The sequence below is a fragment of the Microtus oregoni genome, unplaced genomic scaffold (assembly GCF_018167655.1).
Source record: "Microtus oregoni isolate MIOR12 unplaced genomic scaffold, Mior012 000019F_ref0000042, whole genome shotgun sequence".
In the NCBI taxonomy this organism is placed as follows: domain Eukaryota; kingdom Metazoa; phylum Chordata; class Mammalia; order Rodentia; family Cricetidae; genus Microtus; species Microtus oregoni.
Window position 1 is genome coordinate 4,881,842 of NW_024543078.1, and position 16,690 is coordinate 4,898,531.

Sequence of the window (16,690 nt, forward strand, 5' to 3'; positions counted from 1 at the left end):
CCATCTCCTTCTCTGCCTCCCAAATTTCAAATTGATTGTCTCTTTTTCTTTATTTTGTTACATATGTATGAATAAATATACACAATTATCAATGCAGCCTGCTAACCCTGCTTTTGTAGTGTGCCTGTGTTATTTATGGCTGACCACTTTGTTTTATACAATAACCAAGTAGGGAGCTCATCCATGCTGAAGGCAGGAGTAGTCCTCTGTTTAATGGCCAACAGGAGTCTGACCCCTAGTGATCTAGGACAGGGAACATTTTCGAGAATGGAGAACTTGGTCTGGAGTAACAGCCCAGCAATTAGGAGCACAAGCTGCTCTCCCAGAGGACCCAGGTTTGATGCCCAGGATGACATGGCAGCTTTCAGCCGTGGTGTAACTCCAGTTCCAGGGTCTGTGACTACTGACCAGGCCTCCCGGGACACTGAGCTTGTACCTGGTACGCAGACCTGTGTAGAGGTGAAGACCACTATAGATGAAATAATCATTTTAGAAAAATAAAATAGAGTCAACTGAAACCACAAATCTTTTTCCAGATGGGCATGGAACTCCATATCTTTACTCCAACCACTCCAGAGGCAGAGGCAGGAGGATGTCTGTGAGTTCAATGTGCCGAGTTCAATGTGCCAGCAGATCTTCATCACCATATTTGAAAATACATTTTTGGAAAAAATGTCCAGGGTACAATGAGTTCAACCAGCCCAACACAGGTGCACAGTAAACTTTACACGGCCACTACAGAAATTCCTTGATAAAGTACATGTGACCACGAGGGTAGGATCTGTAGCTCATAAGGCCCAGAATCCACCATGGTCTCTGCCCAAGCGTGGTAGCAGGCCAGAGCACATGTAACATCTCCCTTAAAGACTAATGGTGGTTCAGGGACAGACGTGTCTGGAATAATCATTCTGGGGAATCTGGGTGAGGACTCTCTCTATAGCAAAAGATGGGCGAGATTTGCCTCCATGGATAGCAGAAAGGGCACCAGGTCATTAACAAAATCCACTTTCTGTCTTCTGAAGACTGCAGGTATTTGATTTATCTCCTCCATTGAGGAGACACCTCTCTGTGATTAACTTTCCCGCTTCTCTTAGTATTTTCCCATGAGTACAAGGCCCTGGTGCCCTCTCCGACAGATGTACTGTAGAAAGATTTTATCTACAGTCTAACCTCACTGTGGGTGGGCTACAGCTGATATGATAGCACTGCTTCTTCTGTTTATCTTCGTATTCTAACTGACATTCCTTTATTTGTGTGTGTGGGTGCTCTTGTGTCTCAGAGCATACGTCTCAAATCAGGATAGCTTGCAGAAGTTATAGGTGGGCGAGTGGGGTATATGCATGTGCTCACCTGCACAGTGTGCAATCAGGGGACAGCTCACAGGACATATTTACTTTGTGTTTTGATTTTACAAGATTTTACAAGGCATTACCTTGATTTTCCGAAGAAACTTTAGACACTGTGACAGCGTTGGGACTGTTTCATAATACGAAGATCTTTTCAGTTCTGCTGCAACGCCAATGTCTGGAGGCCCGGGGCAGTACTGTGCCAGGGGTGGACGCCAGGGCTGGGAAACACTGTGCTGAGCCCCTTTTCAGTACCAGGTCCCTAAGGCAGTTGCTCCTGTCACTCAGATCACACTAGCCAATCAGAGCTCCCAGGCGCACTGCCAGTCAGAACGGGGTGGGCACTTCCGGTCCGCCATGCTGTAGGCTCGCGACTCCGGGACTGAGGGAGACTCCTGTGTTCTTTGTGCCGTGCTGTGACCCGCGGTCCGGAGCTGTGGGGAGAGCGGGGCGAGCTCGGAACCCGCCATGGTGAGCGAGGGCCGCCGACCCCACGCGGGAGGAGCCGCGGGAGCCGGTGTGGGGTCCTCCCGGGGCTGTGGGAACCGGCGGCGGACGCGGCGCCCGTGTGGTCACCTGAGCTCCCTGAGGTCCCCGCTGTGCCCGCAGCTCCGGGGTCCTGTGGACTCCGAATATCTGCCGTCTGCGGCTGCACAGAACAGGGGACAGGTCCATTGTGTGATGATTTTTTTCTTATCGCTGACGTCACCATGCTGCGCACGCGTCTGGGCATCTGTCATCTGTGCTGTGCAATGGCAGATTCGCTAACTGGCAGAGCCCAGAAGTTCTGCACTTGGCACCGAACATTCCGGTTTGGGATCCGTCTGCAGTTCATCTGTGCTGAGTGTAAAGTCTGTGTCATTAACGTATTTGCATGTGGATTCCAGGGTGGTTCAGTCACGTGTGTTAATAAGGCCAGACTCGCTGGCCCCATGTGTCAAACTTGATTATATTAATTGTGTCTTTATTTCTAAGTTTTCTCTTAGGTTCTCTTGATCTCTTTATTCTTTCCAGACAGTTGTTAGAATGTTCTAAAACAGCTAGTGTTGCATAGTGAGAGTCCATCTCAAAAAACCTGTAAGATAGGTATGTCTGTGTACCTTCTTTATTTTTATTTTTGAGACAAGTTCTCTCTGCCTGATATAGGTCATGAAACTAAAATTGAGTTCCCTGCAAAAGCAGTATGTGCCCTTAACAGCTGAGCCATTTCTGCATCCAGAGATCCAAGCATTAAATCTCTGTAAATTTAAAACAACAGGTGTACTTTTTCAAACATTTAAAAGTTGATCCTTTTATCAATATCAAAACATTTAAATAAGTATGTGGATTATCTTTATGAGAAAAATAAATTCTCATGATACACTTGTAATCTTTAAAAATTATGTTGAAAAGAGTAGTTTTCCTAAAACAAAACCTTTTCTGTTTGTCACCATTCTTTATATATAATTTTTTGAGACTAGGTCTCGCTGTGTAGTCCTAGCTGGTCTTGAAGTCACAGATTTTTTTTTTTTTCGAGACAGGGTTTCTCTGTGGTTTTGGAGCCTGTCCTGGAACTAGCTCTTGTAGACCAGGCTGGTCTCGAACTCACAGAGATCCGCCTGCCTCTGCCTCCCGAGTGCTGGGATTAAAGGCGTGTGCCACCACCGCCCGGCTTGAAGTCACAGATTTATATGCCTCTGCCTCCCAAGGGTTAGGATTAAATCAAAAACCACCATGCCTGTTTACGTTTATTATCTCTATTTACATTTATATAAAATATAATGGGTTAATAAGAAAAAGTTGCCTTCTAGACATCAAGTAAATATCATGCTTCTTTTTAACATTGACCGGGACTTTGACTATAGGTTTTATTTCTATTTCTGTTGAGCTTTATTTGTTTTTTTTGTTTTTTTTTTTTGGATTTTCAAGACAGGGTTTCTCTGTAGCTTTTTGGTTCCTGTCCTGGAACTAGCTCTTGTAGTCCAGGTTGGCCTTGAACTCACAGAGATCCGCCTGCCTCTGCCTCCCAAGTGCTGGGATTAAAGGCGCGCCCGGCTTGTTTTATTATTTTTTGTGCATGCCTGCATGAGTGAATATGCTTGCCTTCTTTCTCTATGAGGCTAGAATAGGGTCAGATTTGTTGGAGTTACAGGCATGTGAGCCAACTCATCTCTGTGTTGGGAAATCAGGCTCGGGTCCTCTGCAAGAGCAGCACATGGTCTTGACAGCTGAGCTGTCTCTGCAGGCACTGCAGGTTTCTGAAGCTGGTGAGCCACTGCCATTGGAAGATGGTCTTACTTTTCTAATAATGAAAACTTGGCAACCAACACACACCCACTCAGTGCGCCCTCAAAAAAGAGCAGGAGTCACTGTAGAATTCCTGGTCATGGTTGTCATGGCTGTCTTTATGTTCACATGTAAATAAAAAGCTTATGCTTTGAAATTGCCAGATATTTGATGTGCTGGAATGTGAAGATACTTGACTCCAGCAGAATCATGAGGGAAGGGAAAGGCATCTTCATCCACCCATCACCTTCTGCTTTCTGGTGTTTCTATCAATTGTTTACACGTTATGACAATAGTACCACATGCACCTAGGGCCCAGCCATGAGCTGTCAGTAACTGTCCAGACATTATATAATCACCAGGATCATGCGCAGAAATACATGTAGTACATGTATCTTAGTCTGGATTAAATGGCTCTCGTTTTTTTCTTCCTCTGAAGATAATGCGCAAGGACTGTTCAATTTCATCCCTCCTTCTAGAGTGTTAAACAGATTGGTTAGGGCATAGTCCTTCTTAAGAGCTTCAAACATTCTCTTGAAGTTATTGTTTAGGTCATTTTCTTCTGCTTCATCTATATTTGGTTGTTCAGGTCTTGCTGTTGTAGGGTCTTTAGGTTTTATTAGTGTTGTGTTGCTCTTTGTGGTGTTGCGTGTGTTCTTACCTTTTCTACTCATCTTTTCCTCTAATAGGTGTGGTTGGGGCTGTCTGAGATTCTGTTGAATAATCTTCTAGGTGCCAGTGAATCCAAAGCTCAGATGGTTGTTCCTCATGGTACAGTCAATGCCACAGTTATAGTTACCCCGTTGGTTACTTCTGTTCCTGGAGATAGCTCAAGTGTTTCTGTGCTTTGCTCTGCTCCCTTGGAGTTTGATGTCTCAGACCTGCTTTGGCCTAGGTTACTGGCTATGACCTGTTTCTGTAAATCCTGGTCTGTATCCCCTCCTGCAGAAGTCCCTGGCTTGGAGTTGGTCCTGGAAAGGTTTCTGGCTCTGAGCTACTACCTCAGAGTTCCCAGGCTCAGGTGTGCCCAGAAATTCAGTGAACCTGGCTCAGGCTTACTCTCTCACAGGTCGCAGACTCACGCTTGGACCCACAGAGTTTTCATGTTTCTGCCTATTCCTTTTGATGTCCCAGACCAATATCCAGACCCACAGAGGTCCTGGCTCAGGCCTACTCCCTCTGAGGTCCCAGATTCATGCCTGGCCCAGCAGAGATCTCTGGTTCCTGCCTACTCCTTTGGAGGTCCCAGATTTACGCCCAGACTGTCAGAGGTTCTGGCTCCAGCCTAGTACCTGGGAGGTCCTAGACTCTCACCCAGGCCCACAGGGGTCCTGGCTTAGGTCTACTCCTTTCAAGGTCCCAGATTCATGTCTAGACCCTCAGCAGACTCTGGCTCTGGCTCACTCACTCAGCGGTTACTCTCCTGTATCTTTTCTGGTGGAGATTGCTGACTCTGGATCAGGTTGTTGGCTCAGTCTTGGTCCGCCAGTGTCCTGGGACTGGATTGGCTCCTGGGACTGGATTGGCTCTTGGCTTCTGGTCCCGTGGAGCTTGCTTCCTCAGGCCCACTCTGTCCTAGGTAGCTGGTTCAGTCCCACTCCTGTGGAATTTGTCGAAGTTAGCATTTTCATGTGTTTCATAGTCCTCATCAGGAAATGGAAGGAGCTTATGCTAGACAGATTATTGAGTTCCTTACCCCATACTTCAGGGTCATTTTCAAGCAAGGGAGGACGTGTATTTGAAGGCGGTCCCAGTAAGGGCTCTTCGGGAACTGTCACCAGCTTAGTTGTCAGTGGCCTTGGTTTTCCTTGACCTCTGCTGTTCTCTCTTTAGTTGTAATAATATTCGTTGTTATACCCTGTCCATCAATCATGTGGCTCTGCTTTCAGGAGAGCAAAATGATATAGGGGGTGGGAGACGGTATGAGAAAATGCAGGCATGCCCTGGGGATCAACCTACCTGGCACACTGCACTTTTAAGTAACAAGAGTGACCCACCATGCTCCTGAATATTCCCAGAAGTCAGAACATTGAGTTATAAAGTAGTGTGGGCAGTCAGTAGCCAGCCTGCTGATGTGTCTACACTCTCCACATCTCCTTTTCCTCTCCCTCCTCTCCTCCCACCCAGTCGTCCTCCCCACTCAGTCTCTGTTCCCACTTGCCAATCCATTCCTCTGTTTCTGTTTAGGAAAGGCAGGTCTCTCATGAGTATCAACAAAACATGGCATATCAAGTTGCAGTAAGACCAAGCACCTCCACATGCATTAAGGCCGGGCAAGGCTACCTAGTATGAGTAGTTGGATCCTCAAAACCTGTAAAATAGTTGGAGATAGCTCCTGTTCCTGCTTCTAGGAGTCCCAGAAGAGGACCAAGCTACACAACTGTAATATATATGTAGAGTGCCTAGGTCAGTCCCATGCAGGCTCCCTGGTAGTTGGTTCATTCTTGTGAGCCTCTATGAATCTAGGTTAGTTGATTCTGTGAGTTTTCTTGTGATGTCCTTGACTCCTCTGGTTCCTACAATTCTCTCTCTCCCTCTTCTTCCAGGTTCCCCAAACTCCACCTAATGCTTGTCTCTGGGTCTGCATCTGTTTCCATCAGTTGCTGGATGATGCCTCTCTGAAAGTTGGCTTAGGACCATTCTGGTCACAGGAAATGACTAGTCCAGTTTAAGTATCCACTATTACGAGGTGCCTTAGCTGGGATCATCCTTGTAGATTCCTGGGAGGTTTCCTTGCACCAGGTTTTTAATCTGACTCCAAAATGATCCCCCTTTCCAGTAGTCTCTTTCAGTACTCTTCCCCACTGTCCCTGCCTAACTTGGTTTGTGCTCACTTTTCAACCCAAGGCGATGTGCTAAGCCATTCTTGTGGATAGACTTCCACTATGTATGTCACTGTGTTGACTATTAAAATGTCACTACGGGGAGAATGTACCGTGGTATGGAAAAAATGCAAGACTAACGTCTGCTGTTTACTGAACTTGAGGCCAACCTGAACTACTTGAGACAGTGTCCTCTCCAAACAAAAGCAGCCGTGTGTGGTAGTGCACAGTGTAATTGCAGGACTCAGGACAGAGGCAGAAGGAGGAAAGCACATTTAAACTAGTGTTTGTATAGTGTTCTAGATGAGTCAGGTCTACATAGAGAAACCTTGTCCCTCAGCAGAACAGCAATAGATGTCTTAACCCATGAAAATAGAATGCCTACAAGTGGTTCAGGTGCTTGCTTCTGAACCTGTTGACTTGAGTTCTATCCCCAGGGTCCACATGATGGAAAAAATGACTCTCACGTGTTGTTCTCTGACTTCCGCATGTGTGCAACACTTAAGTCAGCATGCATGGAAAACAGGGTGCTGTGGCTGTAGATCACTGTTAGAACATCTGACCAAATCCATGAAAGCTCTGGGCCCCATCCTAGCACCTCAGAAAAACATCTTACTTGACACAGAATTTCTCTCTGCTGTCTCTGATCTCCTGAACCTTCTTGTGCAGCCTGTGCTAGTTTGGATGCTGGGATTACAGGCATGTGCTACATAGTCAGCTTCATATATTGTTTAAGTCTCCTGAAGAGTTGGGATAAAGACATCCTAAACATACAGAAGTACTAAGAGCAGAATGCATTTACACTCCTCTAGCCCTAGGCATTAAATCCGGCAGGACATAGGCTCTAGCAGCTCCTTTCTGTTCTCTCCACTTCTTGTTCTTCTCCAAGTTTCTGTTTAGTCCCATTAAGGTGAATGAATCATCAGTGTCTGGATAGTATTATGTTCACATGGCACATCTAGATTCATCTGAGAAGGAAGTGTCAATGAAGACAGTGCATCCATAGGATCCAGCTCTAGGCAAGCCTGTATGGACATTTTCTTAATTAGTGATTGATGGGGGAAGTGCCCAGTCCATTGTAGATGGTGCCATCATTAGGCAGTGGATCTGGGTTCTATAAGAAAGCAGGTGAGCAAGCCAGGGGGAGCAAACCAGTAAGAAGCACCTTGCATGGCCTCTGCATCAGCTCCTGCTTCCAGGTTCCTGATGTGCTTGAGTTCCTGTCAAGCCTTCCTTCCTGACCAAGGGGAGCAGGAGCTCTTGTGTGGAAATATGCTCTTTGTTGACCTCGCCATGCAGTGAGCACACCTCAGCTGCTTTTGCTGTTACAATGGAAGGCAGATTTGCTAACCAGCAAGGCCTAGTTTCTCCAGAATCTCACAGTTCTGAACTTGCCACTTAACATGCAGGTGTAAGATCCCTCTGGAGTTAATTTTGTACAGATCTTAAAATCTGTTGGTAATACATTTGCATATAAATGCCACCATGTTCTAGTCACGTGTTAGGGAGCCCATACTCACTGTGTTTTCTAGTCTGGTTGGTCAACACCAAGTATGTTTTAATTGTGTTTTTATGTCTATTTGTTCTAATGTTCTGTTGATCCCTTTATTCTTCCCCAGATGGGGCAGTTCATGGTAGTTGTGTGTGAAGTTTTGAGGTTGGATGATGTCACTGGTGTGGTAAATATTCAATCTTATGTTGATCATTATTTCATTTAGGATGACCTTTTGCCATCAGTTTTCTGTTGTTGATAGCATAAATTATTAGAGTTTTTATTGGACTCAAATTCTGAATTTTGGTAATATACTATTGACATAATAGCCAAGATAGCAGCAAACTACAAGGTTGCTTTCTTTTCAAGGTTGGTTCAGCTCACTGCTAAGATTAGCCCATCTCCATCAGACACACGTCCCAGTGGGACCCACAGTTCTCAAAGCTTAAATGTGCACTGTTACACCAGTTCTTTAAAAAGGCATTTTAATTAGGTTATCATGAATATAGGTGGAGATGATACCTATGGCCTAGGTATGTAGGCTCCACACAGCAAAGAAATAGAGGAAAGAATTCTGTGGCCTCAAGCAGAGAAAGTTGAGTCCATCCATATGTCTTATCAACAGATTATAACTGGAAGCCAAGTGTTATCGTCCAGGTGGTTCATTTCTCTTCAGTCCCCAGACACAACATGTTGTTTGGCTGCATTTTATCTCAGTAGAGTGTGGTCTGGGCTGTGCTCAGACAGATCTGTGACTCTCCATGTTGGCTGGAATTTGAGACTTTGGAATCTAACTTGCTATAACAGCGAAACCAAATATAAAACCTTAGTAGCCTTTTGAGGCACTTCTACTCAGTTAGAAATACACTGACCAGATGACATCATCTACAAAAGTCACATTGAAGACACCAAGGAATTGCCTTCATTGCTTCTACCTGACTTAATGTAAGGTTTCCCAGGTACTCTGAGAGAACTGGGTAGGGAGTGAAACAAAGGATAATGCTGTGTATGCACTCAGAGAAAAGAGGGATTTACATTTTACTTTGGATGTCTTGTACGTTTAATCTCTTCTTAGGTGAGCTAGGGAAGGTTATTTTGATGAAGTCTGCAACCCAGCAAGAAGTACTGATTCCCCCTATGTGGGGTGAATAGTTTCTCCCTTCCTTTCTTTCTGCCTCTCATTTGTTCTCACTCCGTTTTTCCTCAATTTCTTTCACTCTTTTCCTTTAGAGCTCTTTCTACTTTATTTTTATTTTATTTACTTTCTAAATAAAATAAAATTTCTAAATAAAATAATTAAATAATTTTAAAATTTTATTTACTTTCTACTATATTTTTTTCATTGTTTATATTTGCTCAAGACCATCAAGCTCCTATCTTTGAATGCTAGGTTCCCAATTAGTGGAACTAATTGTGTAAAATTAGGAGGTATGCCCAAGTGGGAATAGTGTAGGTGTGTCTTGTTTGTTAAGGTGTCACTTTGAGATTTAAAAAACCCAAGCCGAGACACCTGTTTCTTTCTCTTTGCCTGTCTGTGTATCAGGTTGTTAGTATGCCTACCTTGATGCCACCATTCATGATAACAGTGAAGTAATCCTCTGTATTCAAGCCACAAATTAAAAGCCTTGCATTATAACAGTCACCTTGGTCATAATGTTTCTTCACAGCCATAGGGTAGTAATTAAGATAGATGCTTGTGTAATATTTTGCATATTTTCTGTATATATTCATCCCATGTCCTGTGAAAATGTCTTGACAAAACATTTAGTCTGTGGCTTGGTTATTACTGATGACTCATGCCGATCCATAGAGGAAAAGAGCAACAATAGGGGCAGATATTAATGAAACCTGTGTGGTTTGGCAAGAAAAACAGCGCTAGGTAGTTTCAGAGGGCAGTCATGAGCTGAAACAGAGTCAGTCATTATCAGGGAGATTAGGGCCATTAAAGAGAGGGCACCTACCTGCTCCTCTTTGGAACCAGCCAAGCATTTAAATAGTGAAGGAAAAGGCAACAAGATTCCGAGTCCCAGCAAGCTGTGCTCCAGTGGGGCAGAGCCAATACAAATCTAGAACCCCGTGTAGATGCACCATTGATGTGTCACGTTTTCTTGAAAGAAGAAAGATGCACAATTTAAAGGTCATGGGTTCTTCCTCTGTGCTTCAGTTCAGCATTGTTGCAGGCACCTGTTTGGCAGAGCACAGCAACAGGGAGGAGACTGTGATAGGTCACTGTATGAAGGTGTGGAAATGAAGACCTGGTTGTACTTTGAGTCTACTAGATGTTGAGATACCCAAGCTTTGAGACACCTGCTGTCAATAGCTGCACGTAGGGAGTGGAAGCCGCCAAAGAGAGAGATGTGTGAAAAATTCAGAGGGAAAGAGCCACCTCAGCTCCAAGTGCCTGACACAGAGCTGCAGGGCTTGGTGTTTGCCCAGCAGGGTTCAGGCTTGCCTTGGTGCAATCTTTCTTACTGCTTTGAAAAGGAAATATGTATTCTGTACCTTTGTGTGTTGTGTAGATGTAATTTATTTTTTTATTTCACAAGATATCACTGTTAAGAGACTGCCTTCAGTGTGAGAAGAAACTTTGTACATTCTAATGTTGTTGGGACTGTACAGAACATGGAGATCTTGTGGTTAGAGTAATTGCGTTTTGCATCATGGGTTGAGTGTGAGCCTATCATGACCCATGTCAAAATGTGGTGGGTTGAATGAAACATTTTCCAAGTACAAAGATGTATTTGAGACTCTGTCTCAGGTTTGTGGTTTTCTTCGGGTACATGGGGTACTACTAGTATGAGGGGCCTTTCTGGACCACGTTAGCCTGTGGGGATGGGCTTTGAGTGTTTATTCCCTGACCACACTTGCCTTTTTCTGTGGTTGAAACCGAGCAGCCCCCTTCATTTTCATGCAGCCACACCATTCATACCATAACAGACTCCATCCCTAAACAGCATAAGGTAAAACAGAAACAATTGCTTTTCCTTGCTAAGCCATTTTTTTTTTCTGCCCTGATATTCTTCATATCTTTTTGCTGGGAAGAATTAGTTTTTTGTACACGTGAAGCATTTGCTCTTGTGCTGAGCTATGCCCACTTTTTTACTTTCAAACTTTGGCAGAAAGTATCATTTCTTCCACCAGGATGGCATACATTTATGAAATTAATACTGATCTCCTGAGTCATCACATTGGAAATATGTAACTTTCTACATATCTCTATGCATGTTTTAATATATTTTTTTAAATTTTTAAAACTTGCGTGAGAATGTTTTACCTATCCCCATGCATGTGTACCATGTACGTGCCTGGTGTTCACTGAAGTCAGAAGAGAGCACTGGATTCTCTTGAACTAGTATTACAAATTGTTGGGAGCTCCAAGTGAGTGTTGGGCATTGATGCAGCTTCTCTGGAAAAGCAACAGATGATTTTAACTCTTGCCCTGTCTTTATATACTCTATTGGGCTTTTGTTTGTTCGTTTGTTTTATTTTTTAGCATAAGCCTTTAGTCATTAATGGTTTTGATAATCCTTTAATCTATCAGGCAATAACTTATTAAAAATGCATTCCTTCTTAAGAATATCATATTAGCCTTATAGTTTGAGGCACTCCAGTTTTCTGAAAGACAATTACATATGTTGAGTGGATTTTTAACTCATTGATGGAATTTAGAGTGAGCCCGAGTGCTCTCTCTCTTTTTTTTTTTTCCTGTTTGAGACGGTTTCAGTATATACCTTTGGCTATCCTGGAAATCAATACACAGAAGACTAGGCTGGCCTGGAAATCATAGAGATTTACTTGTCTCTGCCTCCTGAGTTTTGGGATTAAAGGTGTGTACCATCATGCCCATCCTCTCCTTCCTTTTTTTTAAATAAAATATTTATTTATTTATTATGCATACAGTATTCTGTCTGCTTGTATGCCTACAGGCCAGAAGAGGGTACCGTACATCATTATAGATGGTTGTGAGCCACCACGTGGTTGCTGGGAATTGAACTCTGGACCTTTGGAAGAGCAGGCAATGCTCTCCAGCCCCTCTCCTTTCTTTTTTGATGTCAGTAATTTCGATAAAGCTTTGCTGATGTTTGTTCAATACTATTGCTCAGTTTACCTGTCTCTCTCTATGTGTAAGTCAGCATTTCTCTTGCAATGCCATGTACTTTTCAGATGGCCAGAAATGAGAATCATAATTCTCCTTTTCTGTTTCTTTCTAAAATGACTTGGTGATTGCATTTAAAATTCTGTGATGTTAAATGAATTTGTGGAACACACAGAATTGTAAATATGTTCACAATGAAGTGTGCCTTTTTAGTGCAGTCTCAACATTTCTGTTATGTACTCATATGGGATATTGTAGGACGCAGTGACCTATGAGGATGTGCATGTGAACTTCACCCATGAAGAGTGGGCTTTGCTGGATCCTTCCCAGAAGAGTCTCTACAAAGATGTGATGCTGGAAACCTACTGGAACCTCACTGCTGTAGGTAAGAATGTGAGTTTCCTTTACTTTGAAACTTAAGGAGAAAAGCCTTTAATGGAGATTGGTGATCCACTGTGATTTCGACTGGGAAAGTAGAAAAATGTGGTGAGTAAGTAAGGCCTGGTTCTAAGGTTCACTGAAGATAATAACTCAAATTTTGCATAATTTCTAATAATATATCATACATTTTCTGATAATATATTTTAGGCTACAAATGGGAAGACCAGAATATTGAAGAACATTGTCAAAGTTCTAGAAGACATGGAAGGTAATTAATTTTCTTGTGCAAGGTGATAGATTTGTATCTCTGAAGAAATTTTAATGTGCCCTGATATTTAATGAAAAGCAACAGTGTAAATACTTATAGCTTTGTCATGATTATTAAATTTTTACAGTATCAAGTACCTCAATTTCAGGTACCTGATCAGTGTTTGCAAGGTGGTCCTCTAAGAAATAAGACAAGGAAGCAATGCCTTAGTAGATGTCACCATATTAATCACAGTCCTCTGAGATCCATATTGTAGAGTACTATAAAGGCATTCACATTCATGAGGGGATTAGGGTGTGTCCAAGATCTTTTTAAAGCAAAGTTGCCCTAGGCGAGCTAATGTTACTCTTGAAGTGACCCACCATAGTTTAGTGAGAGGGGCAGTTTATGACAGTCAAGAAGGGTGTTGTGGTAGAGAAACCTTAATCCCTGTACCATCTTTATGAAGAACAAATGTTCAACTGTGTGAATAGAATGTGAAATCCTTTTGTTCTTGTTCCCTAAATAGGTATATGATGTGTCACTCTGGATCCAACTCATGTGATCCTAAGGGATATGGAAAGAAGCAATGTACCTCTCTCTCTCCCCCCCAAAATAGGAGATATGTACTGGTTCCTGCTATGAGAAGATATAGTGATAGAGATACAAGTGTTCAATTAATTGGATTTCCAAGTTCACTGGGAACACATCCACAAACACACGATGGAAAAGAACCTTGTGAGTACAGGGAATATGGAAATTCTTCTGTCTGCACTGATTCATGTTGCACATGTAATGTGACTGACACTGCTTGCAGTCAGTGTCCCAAAACTCTCAATCCTTCCAGTTCTCTTCAAAGTGGTGAAAAGACTCATTTGGGAAAAGGATGCTGTAAATGTGAGCCTTGTACAAAAGGCTTGACCCATCACAGATGTCTTCACACACACAGAAGGTTCCATACCGAAGAGGAACCCCGTGAGGGTAAACAATGTGACAAAACATTTAGATCTGATTCTTCTTTACATTTACACCAGAGAACACATTTGAAAATGGAACCTTACGAGTATAATCAAGGTGATCAAGACTTTGCATGTCACAGTTATCTTCAAGTGCCCAGAATTTATACTGGAAAGAAACCGTATGAATGCCATCAATGTGGAAAAGCCTTTGCACGTCCCAGTGAACGTAAAATACACGAAAGAAGTCACACTGGAGAGAAACCCTATGAATGTAGTCAATGTGGTAAAACCTTTGCATATCCCAGTAGCCTTCAAAGGCATGAAAGAAATCATACTGTTGAGAAGCCCTTTGAATGTCATCAGTGTGGTAAGGCCTTTACACATAACAATCATCTTCAAAGGCATGAAAGAAGTCATTCTGGAGGGAAACGCTATGAATGTCACCAGTGTGGTAAAGTCTTTGCACATAACAGTCATCTTCAAAGGCATGAAAGAAGCCACACTGGAGAGAGACCCTTTGAATGTAATCAGTGTGGAATTGCATTTTCATCTCGCAGTAATCTTCTCAGTCATGAAAGAAGTCATGCTGGAGTGAAACCCTATGAATGTAATCATTGTGGTAAAGCCTTTGCACGTAAGAGTCATCTTCAATATCATGAAAAAATACATACTAGAGAAAAATCCTATGTACCTCGCAGAAGAGGTAAAGCTTTGCACAGACGCCTTCGTGTTGGAGGTGCTAGTCCCATGGGGTGTGCATCCAGACCGTCCGCAGTGGTGACGTGGAACCAGTCAGAGCCTAGAAGAGAAGTTTGTACTGCAGATGGCAGAGCCAGTGAAGTGACTCAAGCTCTTTGGAGAGGCCCTGAAGATTGTGAGTGGGTCCCAGCCATTAGTAGTGGAGTTATTTATGCTGTCGGAGTTTCTTTTTCCTTCTTTCAGAATGTGACTGCTCTGATTCTTCCCTCTTGAAGGGGAGGGTATTTAATTTAAGTTTGATTTTTTAAAAAGCCATAGTTGGAAGACTTTGAACTTTTAAAAGAGATCTTGGATTTTTAGTGAGATTGGATATTTTTAAAGAAAAATTTTAATGCATTTGAATTTGTAAAGATTATGGGACTTTTATTAAAGTTATTTATGTTTTCAATATGAGATTTTGGGAATGAATAGAAAAGGGAAGGTTGTGGCTCAATAGTGATGTGTTTGCATGTGAAGCTGAGAACTGACCCACTGCACTGACTGATCTTATGTCAACTTCACGTACAAACTGGACTTACCTGACAGGAGGGACACTCAATTGAGAAAATGCCTCTGTAAGATATGGCTATAAGGCATTTTTTAAATGATTCATGGGGAAGGGTCCTAGGATCTATAAGAAAGCAGGCTGTACAAGCCATAGGGAGCAAGTCAGTAAGCAGCACCTCCATGGCCTTTGCATAAGCTCCTGCATCTAGGTTCCTGCCCCAGTTAGGTTTCTGTCCTGACATCTTTTAAGATGAACAGCAATATTGAAGAGAAGACTAAATAATCCTTCCCATATTGCTTTTTCATCATGGTGTTTCATTGCCAACATTCTTACTAAGAAATCCTGTCTCAAAAAATAAAAAAAACAGGGTTGTGGTCAGACAGGGCAGCAATTAAACACACTGGCCATTCTTCCAGATGACAAAGTTTCAATTCCCAACGCCCAGATGGAAGTTTACAACTTTCTGTAAGTCCTGTTCCACGGTATCTAACACACTCATAGAGACATACATACAAACAAAACACCTATACATGTAAAATATAAACTATTCTTTTAAAAAAGAATATATCACATTGTGGAACTTTCTCTAACATAATCTGGACTCATATCTACTCGAGTAAATCTTTTGTTGTCTTCTTTTACATCAGGAGAATGGTATTGACAATTATAATTCGAAGCCATGTCCAGAGTCCATTTACAGAGGGATAGAAATCATTTAATCCTTCAATGTTCAAACAGGGAATTTTATCACTATGAAGTGAGAGAAAGCAGGAGTACTGGCACATCTTCATCTTCTACACTATAACGACATATTTGGGAGTCAGGGATCTGCCTCAGTAGTAAAGCTGCTGTTGGGTACCCGCGTTTGAATACTAGCACCCGCATCAGATGGCTTAAAACTACTTCTAAAGCCTTGTCCTGGAGATCTGTTGCACTCTTCTGGCTTCCTTGGGCACCAGGTATGCAAATGGTGCAAAGATAGATATGTATGTATTTGTGTATGTATATTTTCCATAGTTTAAAAAAAACATCATTTATGTGTTTTGTTTTTTCCTAAATTAAAATAAATTTGGGTGTATTTTTGGAACATGGTTCTGGGAAGGGGTCTTTTGAAGAGAAGAGAATTCCACATGCTTATGTTAACAATTCAAGAAAAGACAAGAGTCTTGAGACCTTGGTTTCTTCAAGACATGAAATTGTTCTTGGCATGTGTTTCTGTGTTCCTCCCAGGTGTAGCAGGTAGGAGTGAGTTGACTTCAGGTTGTACATTATTGCTTGCTGTTGTTACTCATTAAATGCTTAAACTATCATTGATATGCCCATATGGAAAGACATGTTTTGGCCCAGGTTGCTTGTTTTTATCATTGTATACAGTTTGAACTCATGAGACCTTTCTTCCTCATGTGACTTTTCTTAACCTGCCAAATATAAATTGTCTCGGGCTCTGAATAAAGTTGGCTATTGTATGAGACTTTAGTCTTCCACATTTATTGGCTTCATTCTCCCAGGTCCCACCATCTCTAGAGTGGTAAAAAGCTGTGCTTGCCGAGGAAACAGACGTCGGCTATGAGATAAGAGAGTGAAGACCCTCAAAAAGGAAGTGAGTGAGAACAAGGTAGCAGAAACCAGGGAAGGCTTTGCCTTATATCTAACTAGTCCATCAGTTTTTAGAGTAAGGAAGAGCACAAATGTTAAAACCGCAACTGTTAAATCGCTTGCAAATGTTTATGATTGTTATTCCTGTTTACACAGAAGGAATTTTAGATGAAGCAAAATGGGACAGAGTCCAAAAGTTCATTGAAAAGGCATATTAATAAGTGGGAAAGATCCCTGTGC

General features: G+C 42.4%; 1 protein-coding gene across 2 annotated transcripts; it reads left to right on the forward strand.

Annotated features, from left to right (window-relative positions):
* The first annotated feature begins 1,495 nt into the window (after positions 1–1,495).
* Positions 1,496–16,318, forward strand: LOC121459365 (zinc finger protein 431-like). 2 transcript variants are annotated; one of them, XM_041669034.1, is made up of 4 exons: positions 1,496–1,817; positions 12,280–12,406; positions 12,610–12,670; positions 13,179–16,318. In XM_041669034.1, the coding sequence occupies exons 1-4, from the start codon at positions 1,815–1,817 to the stop codon at positions 14,578–14,580; spliced, it is 1,593 nt and encodes a 530-aa protein (XP_041524968.1). In that variant the 5' UTR covers positions 1,496–1,814; the 3' UTR covers positions 14,581–16,318. The 2 variants fall into 2 exon arrangements, with proteins under 2 accessions (XP_041524968.1, XP_041524969.1); XM_041669035.1 differs by lacking the exon at positions 13,179–16,318 and having other exon boundaries at positions 12,610–12,674.
* The last annotated feature ends 372 nt before the right edge of the window (positions 16,319–16,690 follow it).